This window comes from Delphinus delphis, chromosome 1 (genome assembly GCF_949987515.2).
Source record: "Delphinus delphis chromosome 1, mDelDel1.2, whole genome shotgun sequence".
Classification (NCBI taxonomy): Eukaryota; Metazoa; Chordata; class Mammalia; order Artiodactyla; family Delphinidae; genus Delphinus; species Delphinus delphis.
This window is the reverse complement of record NC_082683.1, coordinates 64,387,763-64,407,558: the sequence shown is the minus strand read 5'-3', so window position 1 is coordinate 64,407,558 and position 19,796 is coordinate 64,387,763. Positions and strand designations below refer to the sequence as shown.

At 38.0% G+C, this 19,796-nt stretch overlaps 1 protein-coding gene across 3 annotated transcripts in view; it reads left to right on the top strand.

Annotated features, from left to right (window-relative positions):
• ERICH3 (glutamate rich 3) overlaps positions 1 to 19,796 on the top strand; it is a 129,520-nt gene that overhangs the window by 70,647 nt on the left and 39,077 nt on the right. For all 3 annotated transcript variants that reach the window (XM_060023835.1, XM_060023834.1, XM_060023836.1), the window contains 3 exons: positions 5,957 to 6,137; positions 13,827 to 14,013; positions 19,282 to 19,583. In XM_060023835.1, the coding sequence (XP_059879818.1) occupies positions 5,957 to 6,137; positions 13,827 to 14,013; positions 19,282 to 19,583 (670 nt within the window). The remainder of the gene's footprint in view (positions 1 to 5,956; positions 6,138 to 13,826; positions 14,014 to 19,281; positions 19,584 to 19,796) is intronic.

Sequence of the window (19,796 nt, the reverse complement as noted above, 5' to 3'; positions counted from 1 at the left end):
CAAACCTAGCATTGCAATGAAAGAATAATATATCTAGGAGAAAATAAACTGAATAGAGTCTTTGGGTCACTATCTAGGTTTATTTCCTTGACAGTTTTAAGAGCCCCTTGTGGGGAGGTGAGAGAGGTCAGGTCATGAGTGTGTCCTAGAAAAATGGGGCTCACCAGAGTCAAGGCATCTAATGAGGTCCTCGTGTGGGCCAGACACTGGACGTCCAGGAGGAATATGATCAGGCAAATGGGCTTCTGTAGTTGGGCACAGAGGAGAGAGCAGCAACTTCTCCACCCTGTGGTCATGACAAGTGAAGCACGGATAAGCATCTGAGCTGGCTTCCCCTGGGCATTCTATTTCAGATTGGAAACACAGCAGGTGTCAGCAGGCATCCTGGCTCTGACAGACCTTGGCATGTCTGGCTTTTGAGTTCACAGGGCTTCAGTCTGACTTGGTCTTTTTTTTTTTTTTTTTTTTTTTAACTTCTGTTCTCTCTTTTTGGAATCCTTATTTTGAGAATGTTGGGACTACTAGACTGATGCTCTAATATTCTTAGCTTTTCCCTCCCATTTTCTACTTCTTTGCCTTTTTGCTCTACTTGCTGGGAGATTTCTTCAATTTTATCTTCCACACATTCCATTTAAATTTTTATTTTTTCTTTTTTAAAATTTTATTGAAGTATAGTTGATTTACAATGTTCTATTTAATTTCTGCTGTACAACAAAGTGACTCAGTTATACCTATATATATTCTTTTTCATATTCTTTTCCATTATGGTTTATCACAGGATACTGAATATAGTTCCCTGTGCTATACAGTAGGACCTTGTTGTTTATCCATTCTATATATAATAGTTCGCATCTGCTAATCCCAAACTCCCAATCCTTCCCTCCCCCACCCCCCTTCCCCTTGGCAACCACAAATCTGTTCTCTATATCTGTGAGCTATTGACATTTTTCTTTTCCTGCCATATTTTAAATCCTAGAACTCCTTTTAGTTCACTGAATGTAATTTAGAAAGCATCTTATTCTTGTTCTGCATGATTTTGATTCTTTGGTACTTGTGGAGACTTGCTTTGTGGGCTAAGATATGTTCAGTCGTTGTAAAAAAATGTGATTCTTTAATTGTTGGGAGCAGAGTTCTATAAATGTTCAATAGGTAAGAAATGTCCAATTATGTCATTCATATTTTTACATCCTTACCATTCTTTTTTATCTGCTTGGTCTCTTAGTTCCTGAGTTCTAGTGATAATTCATTCTCTGTAGTTGTGGATTTGTCAGTTTCTTCTTGTAATTAGTCAAGTTCTGCTTTGTAAATGTTGAGAATACCTGGTTATATGCTCTCAGATTTGGGATACTTTACCTTACTGGTGAAGATATTCTTTATTATTAAAAAATGATCCTCTTTATCTCTTATTACTTTGGCCTTAAAATCTATTTTGTCTAATAGTATTTCTCCTTATTTTCTTTAGATAATATATATGTATATATATACATAAATATATATTTATATTTATACATATACATTTCTTTTACTTTCAGTTTTTCAATGTCTTTAAAGCTTTAGACTTTAAATGTGTTTATGCAGCATATGTGTGCTTTGCATTTATCGCAACCCGAGAATCTCTGTTCCTTTAATAAGTGGGTTTAGTCTAATGACATTTATTTTATTTAGTGGTATATTTAGATTTACTTCTACCATCTTAGTTTGTATTTTCTACTTACCATGATTTGTCTTTAATAGTAGCATTTTATGCTGTTATTGCCTTTTCCTCAAAGCTTCCCTCTCTTGCCTCCATGGCACTCTACTTTCACGGTTCTTTGTTCTCTCCTTTGACCTCTCATCTTGCTCCTCTGTGCCTCTTTCATCTTCACCCCTAAACCTGGCCATCACCATAGGCTTAGACCTTGACACTTGTCTTTCTATTCAAAATGTGGTCACCTTTCCACATGGCTTCGGTAGCTTTCTAGATGTCTCTTGGACCTGTCACTAGCTCCTAGGTCCTGGGGTTTAGAATAAAATTGGCACAGTGTGGTAAATTATGCATTTTTTTAACAGTGTACAGTTCATGGTTTTATTATATTCAGAAGTTAGGCAACCATAAGCACCATCTAATTTCAGAACTTTTTCATCACCCCAGAAAAAAAGAAACCCATATCCATAAGCAGTCATTCTCTAATCTTCCTTTCCCTACCCCTTAGCGACTACTAATCTACTTTCTGTCTCTATTGATTTGCTTATGGATATTTCATATTAATGGAATCATGCAATAAATATTCTTTTGTGTCAGGCTTCTTTTACTCAGCATAATGTTTCGAAAGTTCATCTATGTTGCAGGTTGTATCAGTACTTTCTGTTTGTGGCTGAATAATATTCCACCATATGGTTGTACCACATTTTGTTTATCTCATTGTCAGTTGATGGGCATTTGGGTTGTTTCCACTCTTTGGCTATGAGTAGTGCTGCTATGAGCATTTGCCTGCAAGTTTTTGCATAGACATATGTTTTCATTTCTTTGGATGTATACCTAGGAGTGGAATTGCTGGGTCATATGGTCACTCCAAATTTTACTTTCTGATGAACTGCCAAACTGTTTTCCCAAGTGACTACACCATTTTACATTTTCATCAACAGTGTATGAGGGTTCAAATTTCTCCACATCCTCAGCAATACTTGTTACTGTCTTTTGATTCTAGCTGTCCTAGTGGGTAAGTGGTATCTTAACTGTGTTTCAAATTTGTATTTCTCTAATGACCGATGACATTGAGCATCTCATCCATGCCAATCGTGCACTTTTACTTTAGTATTTAGATTTATTTTATTTTGATCTAGAAAAGATTCATTTAAGGTGAGATGGCTCTCATGGCTCTCATGATTAATTTACACATTAAATTCATTCTTTCATTTCATGACTACCGACTACCGTCCCAAAGCATCCTTCAAATGCTCTTAAAAGGTAAGAAAGAGGTAAATGAAAGCGGTAAAGAAATGTGGCTTGCTGGTGGCCACCTGTTCCTCTGTGAATGTATAGAACAGGGTCCCTGGCTTCTGTGGTCTGTGTCTCTAGGCCATGATCCATGAACTTCCTACTCACCTTTCAAGCATCTGTAATTACACAGGGCTTATCTGGAGTCTAGGAAACCAAATGATAGGGTGTAGATCTTACAGCCCAGCACATTGCTTCTGTGCCCTGTTGCTTTATAATTTGGAGATATAATACCTGCAGAGTTTTTTTTAATGCTTTTACAGAATCTATGTGACTAGTTAGATTTTGCTCTGAGGTTTACCTCATCATCTGCAGAAATTCTGTGTTTCCACTCAGGACTGCTGGTCACCTACTCCACACAGCAGCCTACTGAAAATGTGGATGGTACTATAAATAGTGTTTATATATGTGAAAATACAGGCTTTCAAATAAGAACCTACTTAATTATTATGCTTATCAATTAAAAAATAAAACAGTTTGTTTTAAGTTTTTATATGCTTTATGATAGAGAAAGCAAAGAACTTCTCCAGGCATGAACTAGTCTGGGGCTTTCTCCATATCTGGTTGAGGCCCCCTATCTACTTCCTAGACTCCAGATAAGCCCTGTGCAATTACAGATGTCTGAAAGGTGAGTAGTAAGTTAGCAGATTGAATCAGGAAGCAGAGGGTTAAAGGCAGGAGGGGGAGAAGAGAGTAAGCAGAGTCCATCTCAGTAGTAGTAGATTCTACATAATGATGTTAAATTAAACTTTGTAGAATAGCTCCCAACATGTTTCTCCCCTGCTTAAAACCTTTCACTAGCTTCGCCTTTCCTAATGAAAGCGAGTAATTCTTCTGCCTGACTTTTCAAATGTCAGTTTTATGATTATTCGGGTGTGTTGAGACTTATAGGTCAGAAGACACTTGCCTTTAAAAAGACAGTTTGTCCCTTACAGTTCTCAAGAGGAAGGGACATGCCTGTTTATTTTAGTCAGAATTCCATCTAGAATATTGTTTGACACATATCTGGGCACTGTCTCTCAGCCAAGTTGATAAATAAAATTAACCATCACACCAGGCCATGCAGGGCCACCCAGGGAAGCACCAGGGCTGTCAGGAGAGGCGTGGGAGGAAAAGGTGGGAAAGAGCCTCTGTTGTGGTTTCCGAGGAAGAATTGGGCAATGCAGGGTAAGCAGGCATAGGATGGGATAGTATGAATGATTTTGACAGACTCTGGTGTTGGGCTGTCCTGAGTTGTCTGGTACCTGGTGCTGGGGCAGGGGAATATTGGCCCAGAGTGTTAGAGGCAGGGTGAGGGTGGATGTGGGCTCTCAGTTGGTTAGTGTGTACATGATAAATGTTCTCTCCAGGGAGCTTGGAGCTGAATTTGCCTTAGGCTGGTGATTGTGGGTTGGGTTGCACATGTGCATGTCACGTTCCACAGTTGCTCAGGCAAGAGGAAACATGAGATGACTTTGTAACCAAGAGCCAGGCCTGCCATCATCCCTTTGCTTTCAACTGTGACTCAAGGAGATGTTTCTAATCTGCAAAGAATTATCCAGTTTGCTGATTTACGTTCATGGCTCCTGGTGTCCCTGAAATATTTCTCTTGATTATCTATTTGGGAGCTCTGTCCACAGGCAAGACAATTTGCTCAAACTTTAAATCTCAGACTCTCCCGCCCATTTACACTTTTCAGACTGTCATTTGCTGAATTTCATCAAATTTACTACTTCTGGTTTTTGCTTCAAAGAAATAGGAGTGAATGAGAAAAAAATCCTCTGAGGTAGAAGGGAATGGCTTTGGAGATGGAAGTATTTTAGTAGTTCCTTCAGAAATTTTTTTTGCAGCTTTGTCATTCTTAAAAAAATGCATGCTTCCACGGCATCTGTAATTCAGTGAGATCAAACTCAAATAATTGCCTTGGATTCACTGAAAGTTGGTCTCTTCACATTTTTCATTTAGCTAAAAATTGATTTTTAGAAAAGTGAAGTAGATTAAAAGTAATGCCTGGTATCTGTATAGTTCTAGAAACCTACGATATTCTTACTAGGACCTCTTAAAGTCTCTCAAGGAGCCATTCCTATTTCTCTGCCTCTTCTTCCTCTTCCTTTTCTTGCTTCTCTTTCCAGGTCTTCCTCTTAGAGGTTAGGCAAACACTATACTTATTCACTACTGTGAAAATACTTCAGAATATAAACTAGGAGGCAAGGCATTGGATATTTAATCTCTGGTATTTAAGTTTAGTGTTTATTTTATAAGTAATTTAAATTGGTCAATGCCATAGAATATCAGGTAGGTTTATGAGGTGATATTTTTTGTTGGGTTTATTGTTTGATATTAAGAATAATATTAATAATGTTGGTTTTTCATTGAACTGAATGCCTCCTGTGAAACTGGATAACCCCAGGTACCCAGCATACATTGTTCCTGATCCTGAGAGTGACCATAGAAGGAATCAAATGTGTGCATCTCCCTCCCACAAAGAATAAGCTCAGGGAAGGATGTATTGTCAGTGCTCAAGTATAAAGATAACACTCAATTACAAAAACAATTGCTAAATTACAGTTAATGTCAATTTGAATTAGAACAAAATTATGTCACCAATATTTATTTAATTAATTTGATTTGAATTTTTATTTGAGAACTAGCAAAAACAACCAAGAGTAGTTTCCTCTTCCCGTCACTGATATTTTTGTTGCATGTAAAACACAGACACACACGTAAGATAAAAGGTGACAAACTTTGTCCAAATCCCCAGAATTTACATTAAAACTACGAAGCCAAAATGTATATATGCTATAATTGTTAAAGGCATTTGTTTTGTAATGGGCTTGACTTTTTGTGCACTGTATATAGATTGACATTTTATAAGGGTTTTGTTGCAAGGTACATAAAAATAGCCTTTTCTATTCTTTGTATTACACTCTGATTAGAAGGTGATCACACTCTGATTAGAAGGTAATTCGTTAATAAGCCCCCCTTTTTTGTTTATTCTAGGGTTCAAGAAGGATTCACAAAACACCACTGCATAGTAATGCAGCTATTACAATGATCTATTTGGGGAAAAATGTGCACATAGCTTATGATCACTCAGATTTCCGGGATGAAATAAAAGTTTATCAGCAGCACTGTGGTGGGGAAAACCTGTGTGTCTACGCAGGCAAACTGCTTGAAAAAGGTACACATAAAATGTGAATGTTTTAATTGCTTGCAGTTGATGCTCTAGATAAGCTATTGTTGGTATAATATCAAAATGACTTTAATCACTCTATGAAATTATGCATATCCAGGGACTTATTAACCAGCTGCCTAAAAGTAAATCCAGATTTACTGCTCCATGATTGAAACTGAAGCAGCAATTACTCTTGCAGATTGTGGAATAAAGAAATGTGGAGTGATTTAACCCAGTAACAGATTAATCTTGAAATAGAGATATATGATCATTAAAATGTTGTACGAATAAACTGTCCCCCAATTTACAAGTTAACTGTTTGTCTTGCCATAGTGAATTGCATCATACCTTATTCTAAGAGAAAAATACCAGATTGGCAATTTGTTCTTTAGAACTATGCTGAGATAAAATCACAAATCCAATAAACCTCAGGGTGAATCACACCTAAATAATACAGTACAAAATTTGGCTACATGTTTTTATTACATTTTCATTTCCCTTTTATCATAAATCCATGTTTGTTAGCATAAGATAATTTTTGTATCCAATATAGGATTTCACATATTGTACCAAAGTGGTTTTTTTTGGTCAATATTTAGTTCTGTGGCACAGCAATTAAAAGGAAGAGTTGTTACAGGATTATGTTTGTTATTTCCTTGCTTAAGACACTCTGTTTAGAAAGTAATAGTGTTTTTACTGATTAAAAGAAATATTTATATTTGGGTAATCTAGATATAGACTTAGGGACTAAAGGGAGGAGTTGGGGGCAAACATGGGGTTGTTACTTTTGGCTTTTCTGATTTCCTTCATCAATCAAAAACAGTGACTATTGATTTAAAAAAATTCAACTGCTTAAAGAGAACTATACATATTTAGGGATAAAATATTGAAAACTTACCAACATAAGAAAGGATAAACACTTGAATGTTGGTTTTGACTTAAAGTAAAATATTATATATTATAATGAATTATATAATGAATTATATATATTGTATTATAATGAAAAAACATTTTTCTTTATAAAAATCTATAAAATTTCTTTTTAAAAAATAATGCCAGAAACTTTTTCCCATTTTACATACTTAGCTGAAACGTAATTTACTTTGTTTCATTTTGTCATAGTATCTGAGAGTTCGTTCCTTCCATTATGTAGATGAGGAAAATGAGAGGCATCCAGAGGTACAGTGGCTCCCCAAGGTCATCCGTCCAGTTCTGAGCAGGGTTGAGAGCAGATCCCAGCCCCCTGACTAGGTGCAAGATCCTTGTTTAGTACTATCCAGCCCCAGTTAGCTATTCTCAGTAGCAAAGGGTTTCCTATATCTCCATAACAGGAGGGGTATGAAACCCCTAATAATAGTGATTAGATACACTTATTTTTTAAAAGTATCACTTTCAACTATTAATTTTGATGAATAGCTGAAATTAGCTACAGTCTCAAATTGGAGTTAACATAATGAAATTTTCCTGGGTCTTAGATCATGCTTTAATCAATAGAGTTCATTTAAAATGGCTACTTGACTGCTGGGAAATGTGGCACATACAGATGAAAAAAGAACAAGGCTTAGCTGAATGATTTTCTGGGAGATGATGTCCACTCTGTGATAAGATTGCAAAACCAAAGGTTACGGGAGAATGTTACTTGGCTACGTGTTATTTTGCGTGCATATTGATCCCAGAACTGACTTTTTGTTATGTCATTGAACAGTCTTGAATAATAGGTTGGAATGGGGACTGAAGTAATTGAATCCTGTCCACACAATAGTTTTGTCTCAGCTTGCCCTTGATTGCCATGAAAGTAATCGTTCAAAATTGAAAAGTTGGGTGACTCAGAGTTGACTTGTGGTTCAGCAATCTTAGCAATTTAGCTGGACTGAAAATAATCTGCCCTTTTTACAAATCAAAGCTGTGCATGATTCAGTGAAATGTGAATAGGTTTTTAGGAGACTTCTGTTTTAAAAAAAGGGCCATGGGGCTTCCCTGGTGGCGCAGTGGTTGAGAGTCCGCCTGCCGATGCAGGGGACACGGGTTCGTGCCCCGGTCCGGGAAGATCCCACATGCCACGGAGCGGCTGGGCCCGTGAGCCATGGCCGCTGAGCCTGCGTGTCCGGAGCCTGTGCTCCGCAACGGGAGAGGCCACAATAGTGAGAGGCCCGCGTACCGCAAAAGAAAAAAAAAAAAAAAGGGCCTTTACAGTTAGGCTTGGAGCAGTAAACACCTTCAAAATGTAGCATTCATTAATTTCTCTTGCTTTTGGATGAGAATAACAATACAATTAATTATTTGGGAACATGGCAAGTGCATCTTTTATTATCATAGTGATTCATGATATGTTGCAGTTTGATTTTAGACATCAGGCCACAGATCGATTGTTTATTATGTACACCTATGAAGTCATGGAATATTTCTGCTATTTGTAAAGAGTACAGTTCTTCACAGGCAGTTTTATTTATCATTCATCCTATCAAACAAGGCAGACGTTGGCCTCCAGGGTTCATGTGGATACGAAGAACAAAGTAACTTTTTTCTGGCTCTCTTATAATTCCTTTTCTGCCCCATTTTCTTGTATTTCCATAACCTGATCCTGTTGTACCTATTTGTGCATTCCTCACTACTTCTTCACAAACACAGCGGCTGCTTCACCAGCCCCTTGCCTCCTGCCTCCCCACCCCCCGCCCCGCCCCACATTGTTATCTTGTCTTTTCCTGTTCTCTTTCCTTTGTCTGCAATAGGACAAAGGATTTTAAATTCAAAATCGTATTTTAAGTTCAAACCGTATCCATCTTTTAAGATTCAGATTAAGACTGTGAAGCTTTCCCAACTGACTTTTATTCCATTTTATCCCTCTCTTTTGATGACAATGGCTCTTAATACCTAAAACCAAAGCATTTCATCGTACCTTGACTTACATTAACTGTTTTTTTCTTTTTTCTATTACTCTTTATCATATATTGACTTTTTTAGTTGTTAAAAATAGGTGTAACTTACAATCCATAAAATTCTTCCGCTGTAAGTGTACAACTCACTGATTTTTAGGAATTTTATAAGGTTGTACAGCCATTATCACAGTTTTAAACATCTCCATCACTTCAAAAAGTTCCTTTGTGCTCACTCTTTGGCATAATCTTCACTCTCATAGCCAACAGCCCTAGGACACCATTGACCTGCTTTCAGGCTCTACAGATTTGCCTTCTACGGACATTTCTTGTAAATGAAATCATACAATAGGTAGTATTTTGTGTCTTGCTTCTTTCACTTTGCATAGTGTTTTTAAGAATCATCCATTTGTAGCATCTGTCAATAGTTGCTCTCTTATAGCTGAGAATACATTCTGTTACATGGATATACCACATTTTATTCATCTACTCCAGTTGATGGATATTTGTATTGTTTCCAGTTTGGGACTATTATAAGTCATGCTGTAATGAATATACAAAGACAATTTTTTGTGTGTGTAGACATCAGTTGTCATTTCTCTTGAGCAGCTTCCTAGGAGTGGGTGTGATGGCTTTTGCTTCCTGAGTATGGGTCATACCCTTTTCAGTTTCTTTGTGTCTTTTGATATTTTTGTTGAAAACAGGACAATTTAGATCATCTATTAGAGCAACTATGGATTCCGAATTCCCACTCTTTTTTCCTTGGGTTTTTTATTTGTTTGTTTGTTTAGTAGCTTATCTAGAGCAAAGCTGTGAAATTCATGTCCCCTCTCCTTCGTATACAGCCACTGGTGTCTCTGCTCAGATTTTTTTTTGTTCTGTTTTTACTTTTTAGGCTAATCTCTTAGGGCTGTCTCTGTGTTTTCATAGTTTAGTGAACATTCAGTGATTTGTCAGAGGTCATGTTCAAGCACTTTGAGCCAATATAGCCTCCATCTTCTGCCAGTGAATCAGTGTGTAGGTTTATTAGTTTCCTGGGACTGACATAACAAATGTCCCCAAATTTGATGGCTTAAAACAACAGAAATTTATCGTCTTACGTTCTGGAGGCCAGAAGTCTAAAATTAAGGTCTTAGCAGGGCCATGCTCCCTCTGAAAGCGGAAGGGGAAAATCTTTCCTTGCCTCTTCCAACTTCTGGTGATTCCCCGCAATGCTTGGTGTTTCATGGCATGTAGCTCCAACACTTCAACCTGTGCTTATCCTCCCATGTTATTCTTCTCTGTGTATCTGTGTGTGTATCCTCTCCTCTTCCTATAAGGATATCAGTTATTGGATTTAGGACAAAACAAATTCTGGATAATCTCATCTTGATCCTTCCCTGATTATATCTACAAAGACCCTATTTCAAAATAAGGTCACAATCTGAAGTTCTGGGTGGTCATGAATTTTTGGAGGGCAATATTCAACACACTGTAGTGGGTTCAGGAGTACATTCAAAGTTCAGGCAGTTTTCAAGTCTGTTCCAACTTTTATTTTCCACCAGGATCTAATGTTTCCTTTGTACACAGGTGCAAGCTTGCAATAGGACAGGGTTGTGTGAATAAGTTGGGCCAACTCCAATCCATGCTGCTTCCAGTTAGCTGGAGATGTGCAGAAAGCTTATTGAATGTGTCTATGACTGCCTTATTGCCTGTATCTCCCTGTTAAATTTCTGGCTAGTCCATTGACCTGTTGCTTGCCCTAATTAGAACTACAGTCTCAGCAGAACCTCTGACCTTCCCTGTCAGTTTGCTCTGAGATTGATGCTTATTACTAGTAATGCCACTGACCAAGGTTTTTTTGTCTTCTGCTCCAAATCAAGTCGGCCTCTACTGACAGTGAAGCTGCTGGTTACCTATGGCCTGCCCTTCCCTTCTAGAACTGCAGTGGCAGGAGAGGGCAATGGGAGTAGCCCTAGGCAAGAATGCCACAGATTCCCACTGTTCATACCAAAAGTTCAGTACTTTTTCATGAAAAACTGCTGCTCAGTGTGTTCTAAGTCTTTGGTCCATTTTCAGAGACAAAATTTTAAGGGAAGAGGATTTGGTGACCTTACTCTAGAAGTCTGGTACACTGCTTTTTGTCTCTTCTGCTAAATTATAACTTCTTGAGGGAGGAGAACACGTTTGATATTTCTTCAGTATTTTTATGTCTCTTTAGTGCCTAAAACAGTGCTACCACTGTCAGTCAACAACGAATAACTACATTTTACAAATATTATAGGATGCTTTCTAATAGTGCCCATTATAATATTTAAGACTGCTCTGTGAAGTGGGTAAACTGAGTCACCCCCTCCACTCCACTTCCTCATGCACTCCCCCTGCCACTCTCATTTTATAGATGAGAATTCTGAAATGCAGCAAAGTTAAATGTCTCATCAAGGCACACTCAACTAATAAGTAAAGAACTGGAACATGGACCAAAATCTTCTAATTTCTGGTCTATAATCTTTCCACTACTCCATGCAGAAACCATGAAGTCAGGATTGGGAAGTGTCACTAAATTTTAAAATATAAAATGACAAAATAAGTAACAAGGGACCAAAGGTAGAGGGTGTCAATTTCTGTTCAATAAGTTTGAAAAACAATGGAAGAAATGAAATAATATATGGATGTGCTCTCCAACCATGTGGGTACAAAATAGAAGGGCAGTCGTGTCCAAGAGCTGATCTCCTGTGCCCATTCTCAGCATTTCCTTGAGTCTACTCTCTTCCTGGGCTGGGTCCTTAGGGAGTTAAGGGGTGTGATGCTGCAGCAGAATGGATCATATTACATGAATGTCTCATTCAAGTTTCTGTAATAAGAGGAGTCAAACTAGCTTTCTAGTTAGCACTTAAAAAGTCCATATATAGGGACTTCCCTGGTGGTGCAGTGGTTGAGAGTCTGCCTGCCGATGCAGGGGATGCGGGTTCGTGCCCCGGTCCGGGAGGATCCCACATGCCGCGGAGCGGCTAGGCCCGTGAGCCATGGCCACTGAGCCTGCGCGTCCGGAACCTGTGCTCCGCAACGGGAGAGGCCACAGCAGTGAGAGGCCCGCGTACCGCAAAAAAAAAAAAAAAAAAAAAAAAAGTCCATATATAAAGACAAGTGGATTTTAATATCTATTGTACCTTAGTTTCTCCAGAAACTAACTTGCCAATGTTCTCTTTCTTATTTTGTTTAATTTCACATCACAAATACTAAGGTATAAATGATGGAATTACCTTTTCAATAAGTCTATTCTTTAGTATAAGTTGCATCTGATTTAGATTTTTTAGGGGCATGGTATGGTATATACAAAGTATTTCTAGATGACTATGAAAGAATGAGTTAAAATAATGATTCACTAATTATTTATTGGAGGCTTCCTGTGCCATTGTCCTGGGATCTGGGGAAATGAAATTTAAACTCTCATGGATTTCACAAACATGCAGGGCAGCAAACATCTAGATCAAGGTTCTCAAAGTGTGGTCCCTGGACCAGCAGCATAAAGAATCACCTGGCAACTTGATAAAAATGCAAATTCTTGTGCCCTGTAGCATCAGAAACTCTGGGGTGAGGCCCAGAAATCTATGTTTTCATAAGCTTTTCAAGTGATTCTGATGCACACTAAAACTTGAGAACCACTGGTGTAGCCATATTTTAATAATAAGTGTAACAATAGGAAATATTGCAAAAGAGAGGCAAAAGTTATCAAGCCTATTATTGGTAGAAGTGGAAGAGTCCAGGGAGGCTTATTGTAGGAAGTAACATTAGAAGTGTCATGAGAAGCAGGTTTCTGAGTCACTCTGTAACATAGAGTTTCTCAGAATTGGGTTTTGGGATGTATAGGGTGAGACTTCTTCAAAAAGCATTATAGAGACTTGAAATGATTAAAAATTTTTAATTGCAAGCAGTGGTTCTTTTGTTTTTTGCTGTACGCGGGCCTCTCACTGCTGTGGCCTCTCCCGTTGCGGAGCATGGGCTCTGGACTCACAGGCTCAGCAGCCATGGCTCACGGTCCCAGCCGCTCCGTGGCATGTGGGATCTTCCCGGACCCGGGCATGAACCCGTGTCCCCTGCATCGGCAGGCGGACTCTCAACCACTGCGCCACCAAGGAAATCCAAGCAGTGGTTCTTAATTTATTGGTGAGACTTTTGGGTGGGTTAGGGATCAAGAAGGGGTCTCAAATCTAGGCAGAACTGAGAATGGATTGAAGATGGAATAATTCTCCCTCATCCATACATGTATCAGGATGTTTCAAGTCACAACTAAAGACAAAAATTTATTTAAAAGCATTACTGAGTAAAAAAATAGTCATATAAAAGCATTACTGAACTCACAGCAGCCTTTTGTTATGTACTTTATTGCTAGATAACATAGCAAGATAGAGGCGTGGAATCTAGAGAGATGTTTGGATTCAAACATTAACTCTCCCACTTATTGTATGATTTTGGCTGAATTACTGAGCTCTAAACCTAAATTTCTGCATTATGGAAACTAATGATAGTAATAGTTCCACTTCATATGGTTGTTGAGAAATAACACACCCAAGGTAATTAGGCATAATGCCTGGCCATATTAAATGCTCATATAATTTTAGGTTTTATTATTTTATTACAAGTCAAAGAATTTTATAATGCCTTGGAGTATTTATTATATATATAAGTAATAGAATGTATTTTTGTGGTTAAAAAATTGTCCTCAAGTTAAAAAGGAGATCTAGAAAATAATATTGTACTTATATAACAGAAAAATGTGATTTAAAACATGTTAGTCCAAAGTCAGTTGCTTTCACTAATGTATTTCCTTTTTAAATTCCAGAGACCTTTCAGTTTATTTCCAAAAGGCACTATGGTTTCCCCTTCAGTCTCACCTTTTTCCTGAACGGGATACAGGTGGACAGGTTAAGTTCCTGCTGTGAATATAAGCATCGAAAAGGTTCCAGACTTGGAGGCAAACGAGGCTACTTTGGGTTTGTGTGTGTCGAGAGATCATCTCCTTGCTACAAGTATGGAAACAAATGTCCTTTGGTAGAGGGCAAGTTTTGCTACATTTTTCTTTGTATGCTTTTACTGATGTATTTCTCAGCACAATTTGTTAAGAATCATATCAATGTAGATGAGCCTAAAATATCTAAGTTAAAGGTTGTTTATCACAATCCTGTGTGTTGTATTTAAAATTATAAGATATAAAGTAGATTTTCAGATTTATTATATAGTGGGCATAAAAGCTGGTGGTGTTTCAAATTCTGTTTCTTTTCTACCTCTTCCTTTCCTCATGATGCTTTAAGTTCTGTCTCTAAAGGGAAAGAGAGAGGCTTTCCCCCCCTCATTCATCGTAGTAATTTATTTTGAGCTGAGCTCTGGAGCATGTGTCAAGCATCTGGCTTATATAATTGCATATTATAGGTTTTGCATAATAGAGGTGTGCCTGCATTATCGTGTAGCCCCATGATCACTCTCATGCCCCTAATTTCAACCTCGGACATAAAAAAATACATGATAAAAGGTCAGTTTTGACTATTATTCATCAGTTTTCATATTGGACATTCTGTTTGTAGTCAGGAGATCTTCTTGCAGGCTTTGCTTAATTTTTTCCTGAAAGTACTCATGGAGAATTGACTCTGTGCCAAGCTAGAACATGGCAGTGAACCAACCAAAGAACCTGACCCATAGAGCGCCTTCTGACAGGGGAAGTGAAAATAATATACCAATAACCCCATGCCAATATACCAATAATACAACAACCAATTAATGTATATTAGATGGTAATATGCGTGATGAACGCAAAGCAGGGTAAGGGAGATATAAGGAATGAGGGGGGACAAGTGTCAGAAGGCAGTATTATTTTATGTAGGATGGTCAGTAAAGGCCTCTCTGATGTCTTTCGAGCAGAAACCAGAAAAAAATGTCTCCTTTTTCAAATAGGTTTTCAGGTAGAGGAAAAGCATATACCAAGGGTGTGAGACAGGATTATACTTGGTGTATGTAAACTAGTGTGATCAGAGCAAAAGTGAGAAAGGGACAGTGATAGAAGATGTCACTGTCAGAGAGACAGTGGAGTCAAGTCATGTAGAGTCCTATGGTCATTGCAAAGACTTTGACTTTTATTCTGAGAGGGATGGGAAGCCTCTCAGGTAGGTTTAGAGCAATGGCCTGTCATGATCTGATAGTAGCTCCTATGGGAAAAATAAAATAGGGAGGGTGTGGGGAAGGGTGGAAACTACTTTAATCCAGAGGAGAGAGAGTGGTAGGAAGAGTTACAAGTGATTAGGTTCTAGACATATTTTGAAGGTAGGGTTTACAGGATTTATTGATGGATTGGATTCAGGGCATGAGATAAAGAGCAGAGTCAGAGATGATTGAAAAGTTTTTAACCTGAACAACTGGAAAGATGCCCAGTTAACATGGGGAAGACTATGGAAGGTGCAGCTTTGGGAGTGGAAGGAGGGGATTTTGGTTTTGGACACCCTGAGTTGGAGACGTCTATGAGATATGCGAGTAGAAATGTTGAGTAGGTGGTTGGATCTGTGAATCTGGGGTCTGGTGAGAGGTCCAGGCTGGAGATATATAAATTTGAGAATTGTTTACATATGGATGGCATTTAGAGTCATAAGATGGGATGAGACTGCTTAAGAATGGAATGCAGTAAGAGAAGATGCCTGAGTAATAAGCTCTGGTCACTTTAGTTCGAAGGTGAGGAAGATAAAGAGGAACCAGGAAAAACCTAGGAAGGAAGGCCAGTGATTAGACAGAAAACCCAGAGAAAGCAATGTCCTGGAAATGAACAAAATGTTTCAAGAATAAGACATAATCAACTGGGTCGAAGGTGTGGTTAGGTGAAGCAAAATGAAAATTCGGGATTGAGCATGATTATTTGGTCATGTGTTGGTTATTGGTGATCTCGGCACAAGTTGCTATTGTGGAGTGGTAGGAATGCAGGCTTGTTTGGAGTGGGTTTAAGAAATAATTGGAGAAGAGCTAAAGCCAGAGATGATGGATAGCTCTTATTAAAGAGTTTTGCTCTAAAGGATGGAAACTGGGTGGCAGCCAGGAGGGAGGATGTAGGGGCCCAAGGGGGCTTATTATATTTTAAGATGGGAGATATTACAATATGGTTATAAGCTGATAGATAGGGTTGATACCCTAGGGGGAACAAAAACATATTGATCAGGCGTGACATAGAGAGAGAAATTGCTGGGGCAAAGTGCTTGAGTAGACTAGAGGAGATGGGATATAGGGCTCAAATGGAGGTGTTAGCCTTAGATGAGAGGAAGCATTCTTCTGTAGTAACAGGAAGAAAGATGGCATATAGGGCAGAGAGAGATGCAAGTTGGTGGCTGTGTTGGGATCAACTGGAAGTTCTCTGCTGATTATTTCTATTTTCCAGTCAAAGAGTGATTGGAGCCTTAACTTCAGCTGATTATGAAGCTAAGAAAAAAATGAAAACCAGTGTCATATGAGAACTGTGCATTTTAGTTGAGGGTAATAGAACTTACTCTTAAACATCACAACCATTTTGTTATTATTATTTGAAAACTTCAAAGAAAGAAGCTAGAGAGAACCAAGTGAAATCATATAAAGAATTGTACAGAAGCTAGTTAAGTGTTGAAAGGAGAGTAGATGCCATCCATCAGATTTTGGCACTGATTATTAAACCTCGATAGAAAGTGTTTAGGACCAAACATTTTATAGCTTGGATTTATACAGCAGTTCCCAAAGAGTGCAATGTGTTCACACGTGGATGATTGTATACAAACTCATTAGCTTTCCTGGGAGTTAAACAAATGACTTGCCCACAAATGACTTGTCCACATATATGGAGAACACATATTTGACTTGGAACAGAAAAGCAACCTCAGGTAGGTCCTAAATATACCTAGGCATTCCTGATACATTGCCCTAGACCATTCACTGTCCCACTTGCTAGATGACTCTTTCACACCTCTTCTCTCGCTTAAGGAGGAAGGATTTAGAAATTTTTGGAGTTACCTGTTTAAGGTCCTTAGAAAACAAGAAAAGCTTAGCAGTGTTCACTTCCAAAGTATGGTGGTTCCACACTTGTATCCATCCCTCAATCATGGGAACTCTTTGAAGAGTCATGGTAGTTACTTTCAGTTGCTAAAGTGAAACACAGGAAAAAGAATTGCGTAACCAAGAGAATGCAGATTGCTTTGAGCTTTAGTAATGAGAATCAACACCTCATATTATACTCAGAAGTCAAATAGGTAGTCAGTGAGGAGGAGAGCACAGATGTTATCCACTTTGTTTGCCTAATTCCCTTAAGCAGATGGGCAATAAAAAGTCTGTGCATGCAGTAGGGAGGCATCAAAGCCTCTACACAGTCACAACATAAACTAAAAGTAACAGCATATCAGAGGCTCCAAATCAATGTATTTGGTGTTGCCATTGATAAGGGAAGAATAGCTTGAACAGAAGGAATGCTAGTAATCATAGTCTCTGAAGATTCATGACACCTTTATTCCAAGGAAAGCAGTGTGCTACGTATATCATCATTATAGTCAAGAAATAATTTATCATGCTTAATATGGCTGAGGTAAGTATGTTCTGATTATCCCATTTTTCACAGCCTGATAGTTACTTTGAGTGCATATCCTTTTAGCTTTATTTTATGGGGAGATAGTGAAAGGATAAGTGATATAACTAAGTTCTCATATTTACTTGTTGGGAGAATGAATTAAGATCAATTCCTATGCTATTGCTAGTCTAGGGATGGCTGAAATTCAGTGATATCTTCAGTTTAAGAAATTGCCATTGGACTTGATTCACATAGAGGCAATTTTCAGATTTTACGTATTGTTTCTATTCTTCCTGGACTGGAAAGTCTTGACTGCATTCTGACCCCACTCTAATTGACCCAGTTCCCCAATAGTTGTGTGACATGTAGAGAAGGGAATGTGTGAAGTTCTAGAGGAGGAGTGGGGAGACTGGTAGCTGCCAGACACCTCTTTCAGGTCAGGGATTGTCTCCAGGCCTTGGTGAAAACTTCTCCACATTCTGTTAGTCTTTGTGAGGAGACTGTGAGCACGCCCTGGTGGTAAGCCCAGCAGTGTAACATTTGTCTGTGTAACTAGTCATCTGAGAAGGCTATACCTGTAATCTAATCATATGGGTGTACTTCAGTGGGAGGTGATGGGAGTCCAACAGTCCTGAGCTGAAAGCCAGCTTTATCACTAACCGGCTGGGTGAACTTGGGCAAGTCATGGAATCCTTGAAGCCTCAGTTTCCTCATTTGTAAAGTGATAATGATAGTTCTTAAGTTATTGGTCTGTAGGGGAATATATCATATAAGACCATGTATATAAAGTACCCAGTAAAGAGGTTGGCACAGAAGGAGTGCTGGATGCTCTTATTGTTATCATAGTCATCATTTTTATTAATGTATGTATTATAGTTATTGGAATTCCTATTTTGATATTAACTTGAGAGATAGGATAAAAGCTATAGATGAATTTATTAATGTTACTTTTGTTATAACTGATTTTTTAAAATATTTTTTAATGTCTTAAAACATTCAGATCATTTGCTGGTTCACCAGATTTGACTTAGAATGACTTTATGACCTCTATAGATTATTGCCATTTTCCAAAACAAAAGCTTATTGCCAGGAAAAATCACCAAAAGATTGTGGTACAGGTTTCAAAAGGCCATTCTAAAAGCAATAATGACAGTTCTGTTAAAATGAGCATTCAGGCTCCTGAAGTGTTTATTTAAAGGGCACAAAAATATTTAACTGATTGTGTTTCTTAAAAATTCAATCATAATTATTTAGAGTCAATTTTGTATGTAAGTCTTTTTGTTGTTGTCTTGTTGGAATAATAAATTATCAAAGACCGAATGACATCTTTCTTCTGATAATTTTTATCTCAGCTTCCTTTTATTGATAAACCTGAATGTTCTTTTATCACATAATTCTAATATGAGGACTTAAATTACCTATCTATCTATCTCTGTTATAAGGCCAAATATATACTTTAAGGCGCAAAGTTTAGTTTGAGACTATAATTCATTGTTGTTAAGTTGCTTTCTTTTCTTGTGTAATTGCTGTGGGTAAAACTATTAAGAATTGTTGTGTTTACAAGATTTTGGTATTAATAAGGAGAAAGTAGTTTATTTTAATTAACTCTGTGTACTATGATAAATATGTGTCTTGTAACATTTCTTACTGGAATAAGAGAAGTGATCTAAAGATCTTTGCAGTTCCATTGTGCTATATATAAAGGTTAATCAACACTTTATGTTAATATTTTTTCTAGGTGCATTATTGCAATGGGCCTTGACAAAGAAACAACTTCACCAAAACCTAGGAAAGAAAAGAGTATTGAGAGAAGAGAGGGATTGATGAAGGGTGACGGGAAACTGAGGAAGGATAGAGAGTACCTGATACCAAGAAGGAGAGAGATGAAGGGGAGCAAAACCTCAGCTTCAGCCATTTTTTCAGCTCAAGAACTACATACAGGGATCGGCGAAGTGAGAACTGCTGTCGAAGAAATGGAACGTAAAGAAAAGCCAGGACAAGAAGTCTGGGAAGATGACCAAGAAAACATATTTAAATATGGTAATGAGTAACACTGGGTCCTTTTGCCGTTGCCTGGTGTGGTCGTTTTGTTTAAGAATTTACAATGTGATTATAAAAATTTGCAAAAATATCCATTAAATGTTGTTACTCAGTTTCGATCTTCAGGCAACTGTGTTGCAGGTGAGGAATCCCTGACCACCTTCTCAACCATTTTGCAAGGAGTTCTGTGTGGCCTGTCTTAGAGGAGGGCAG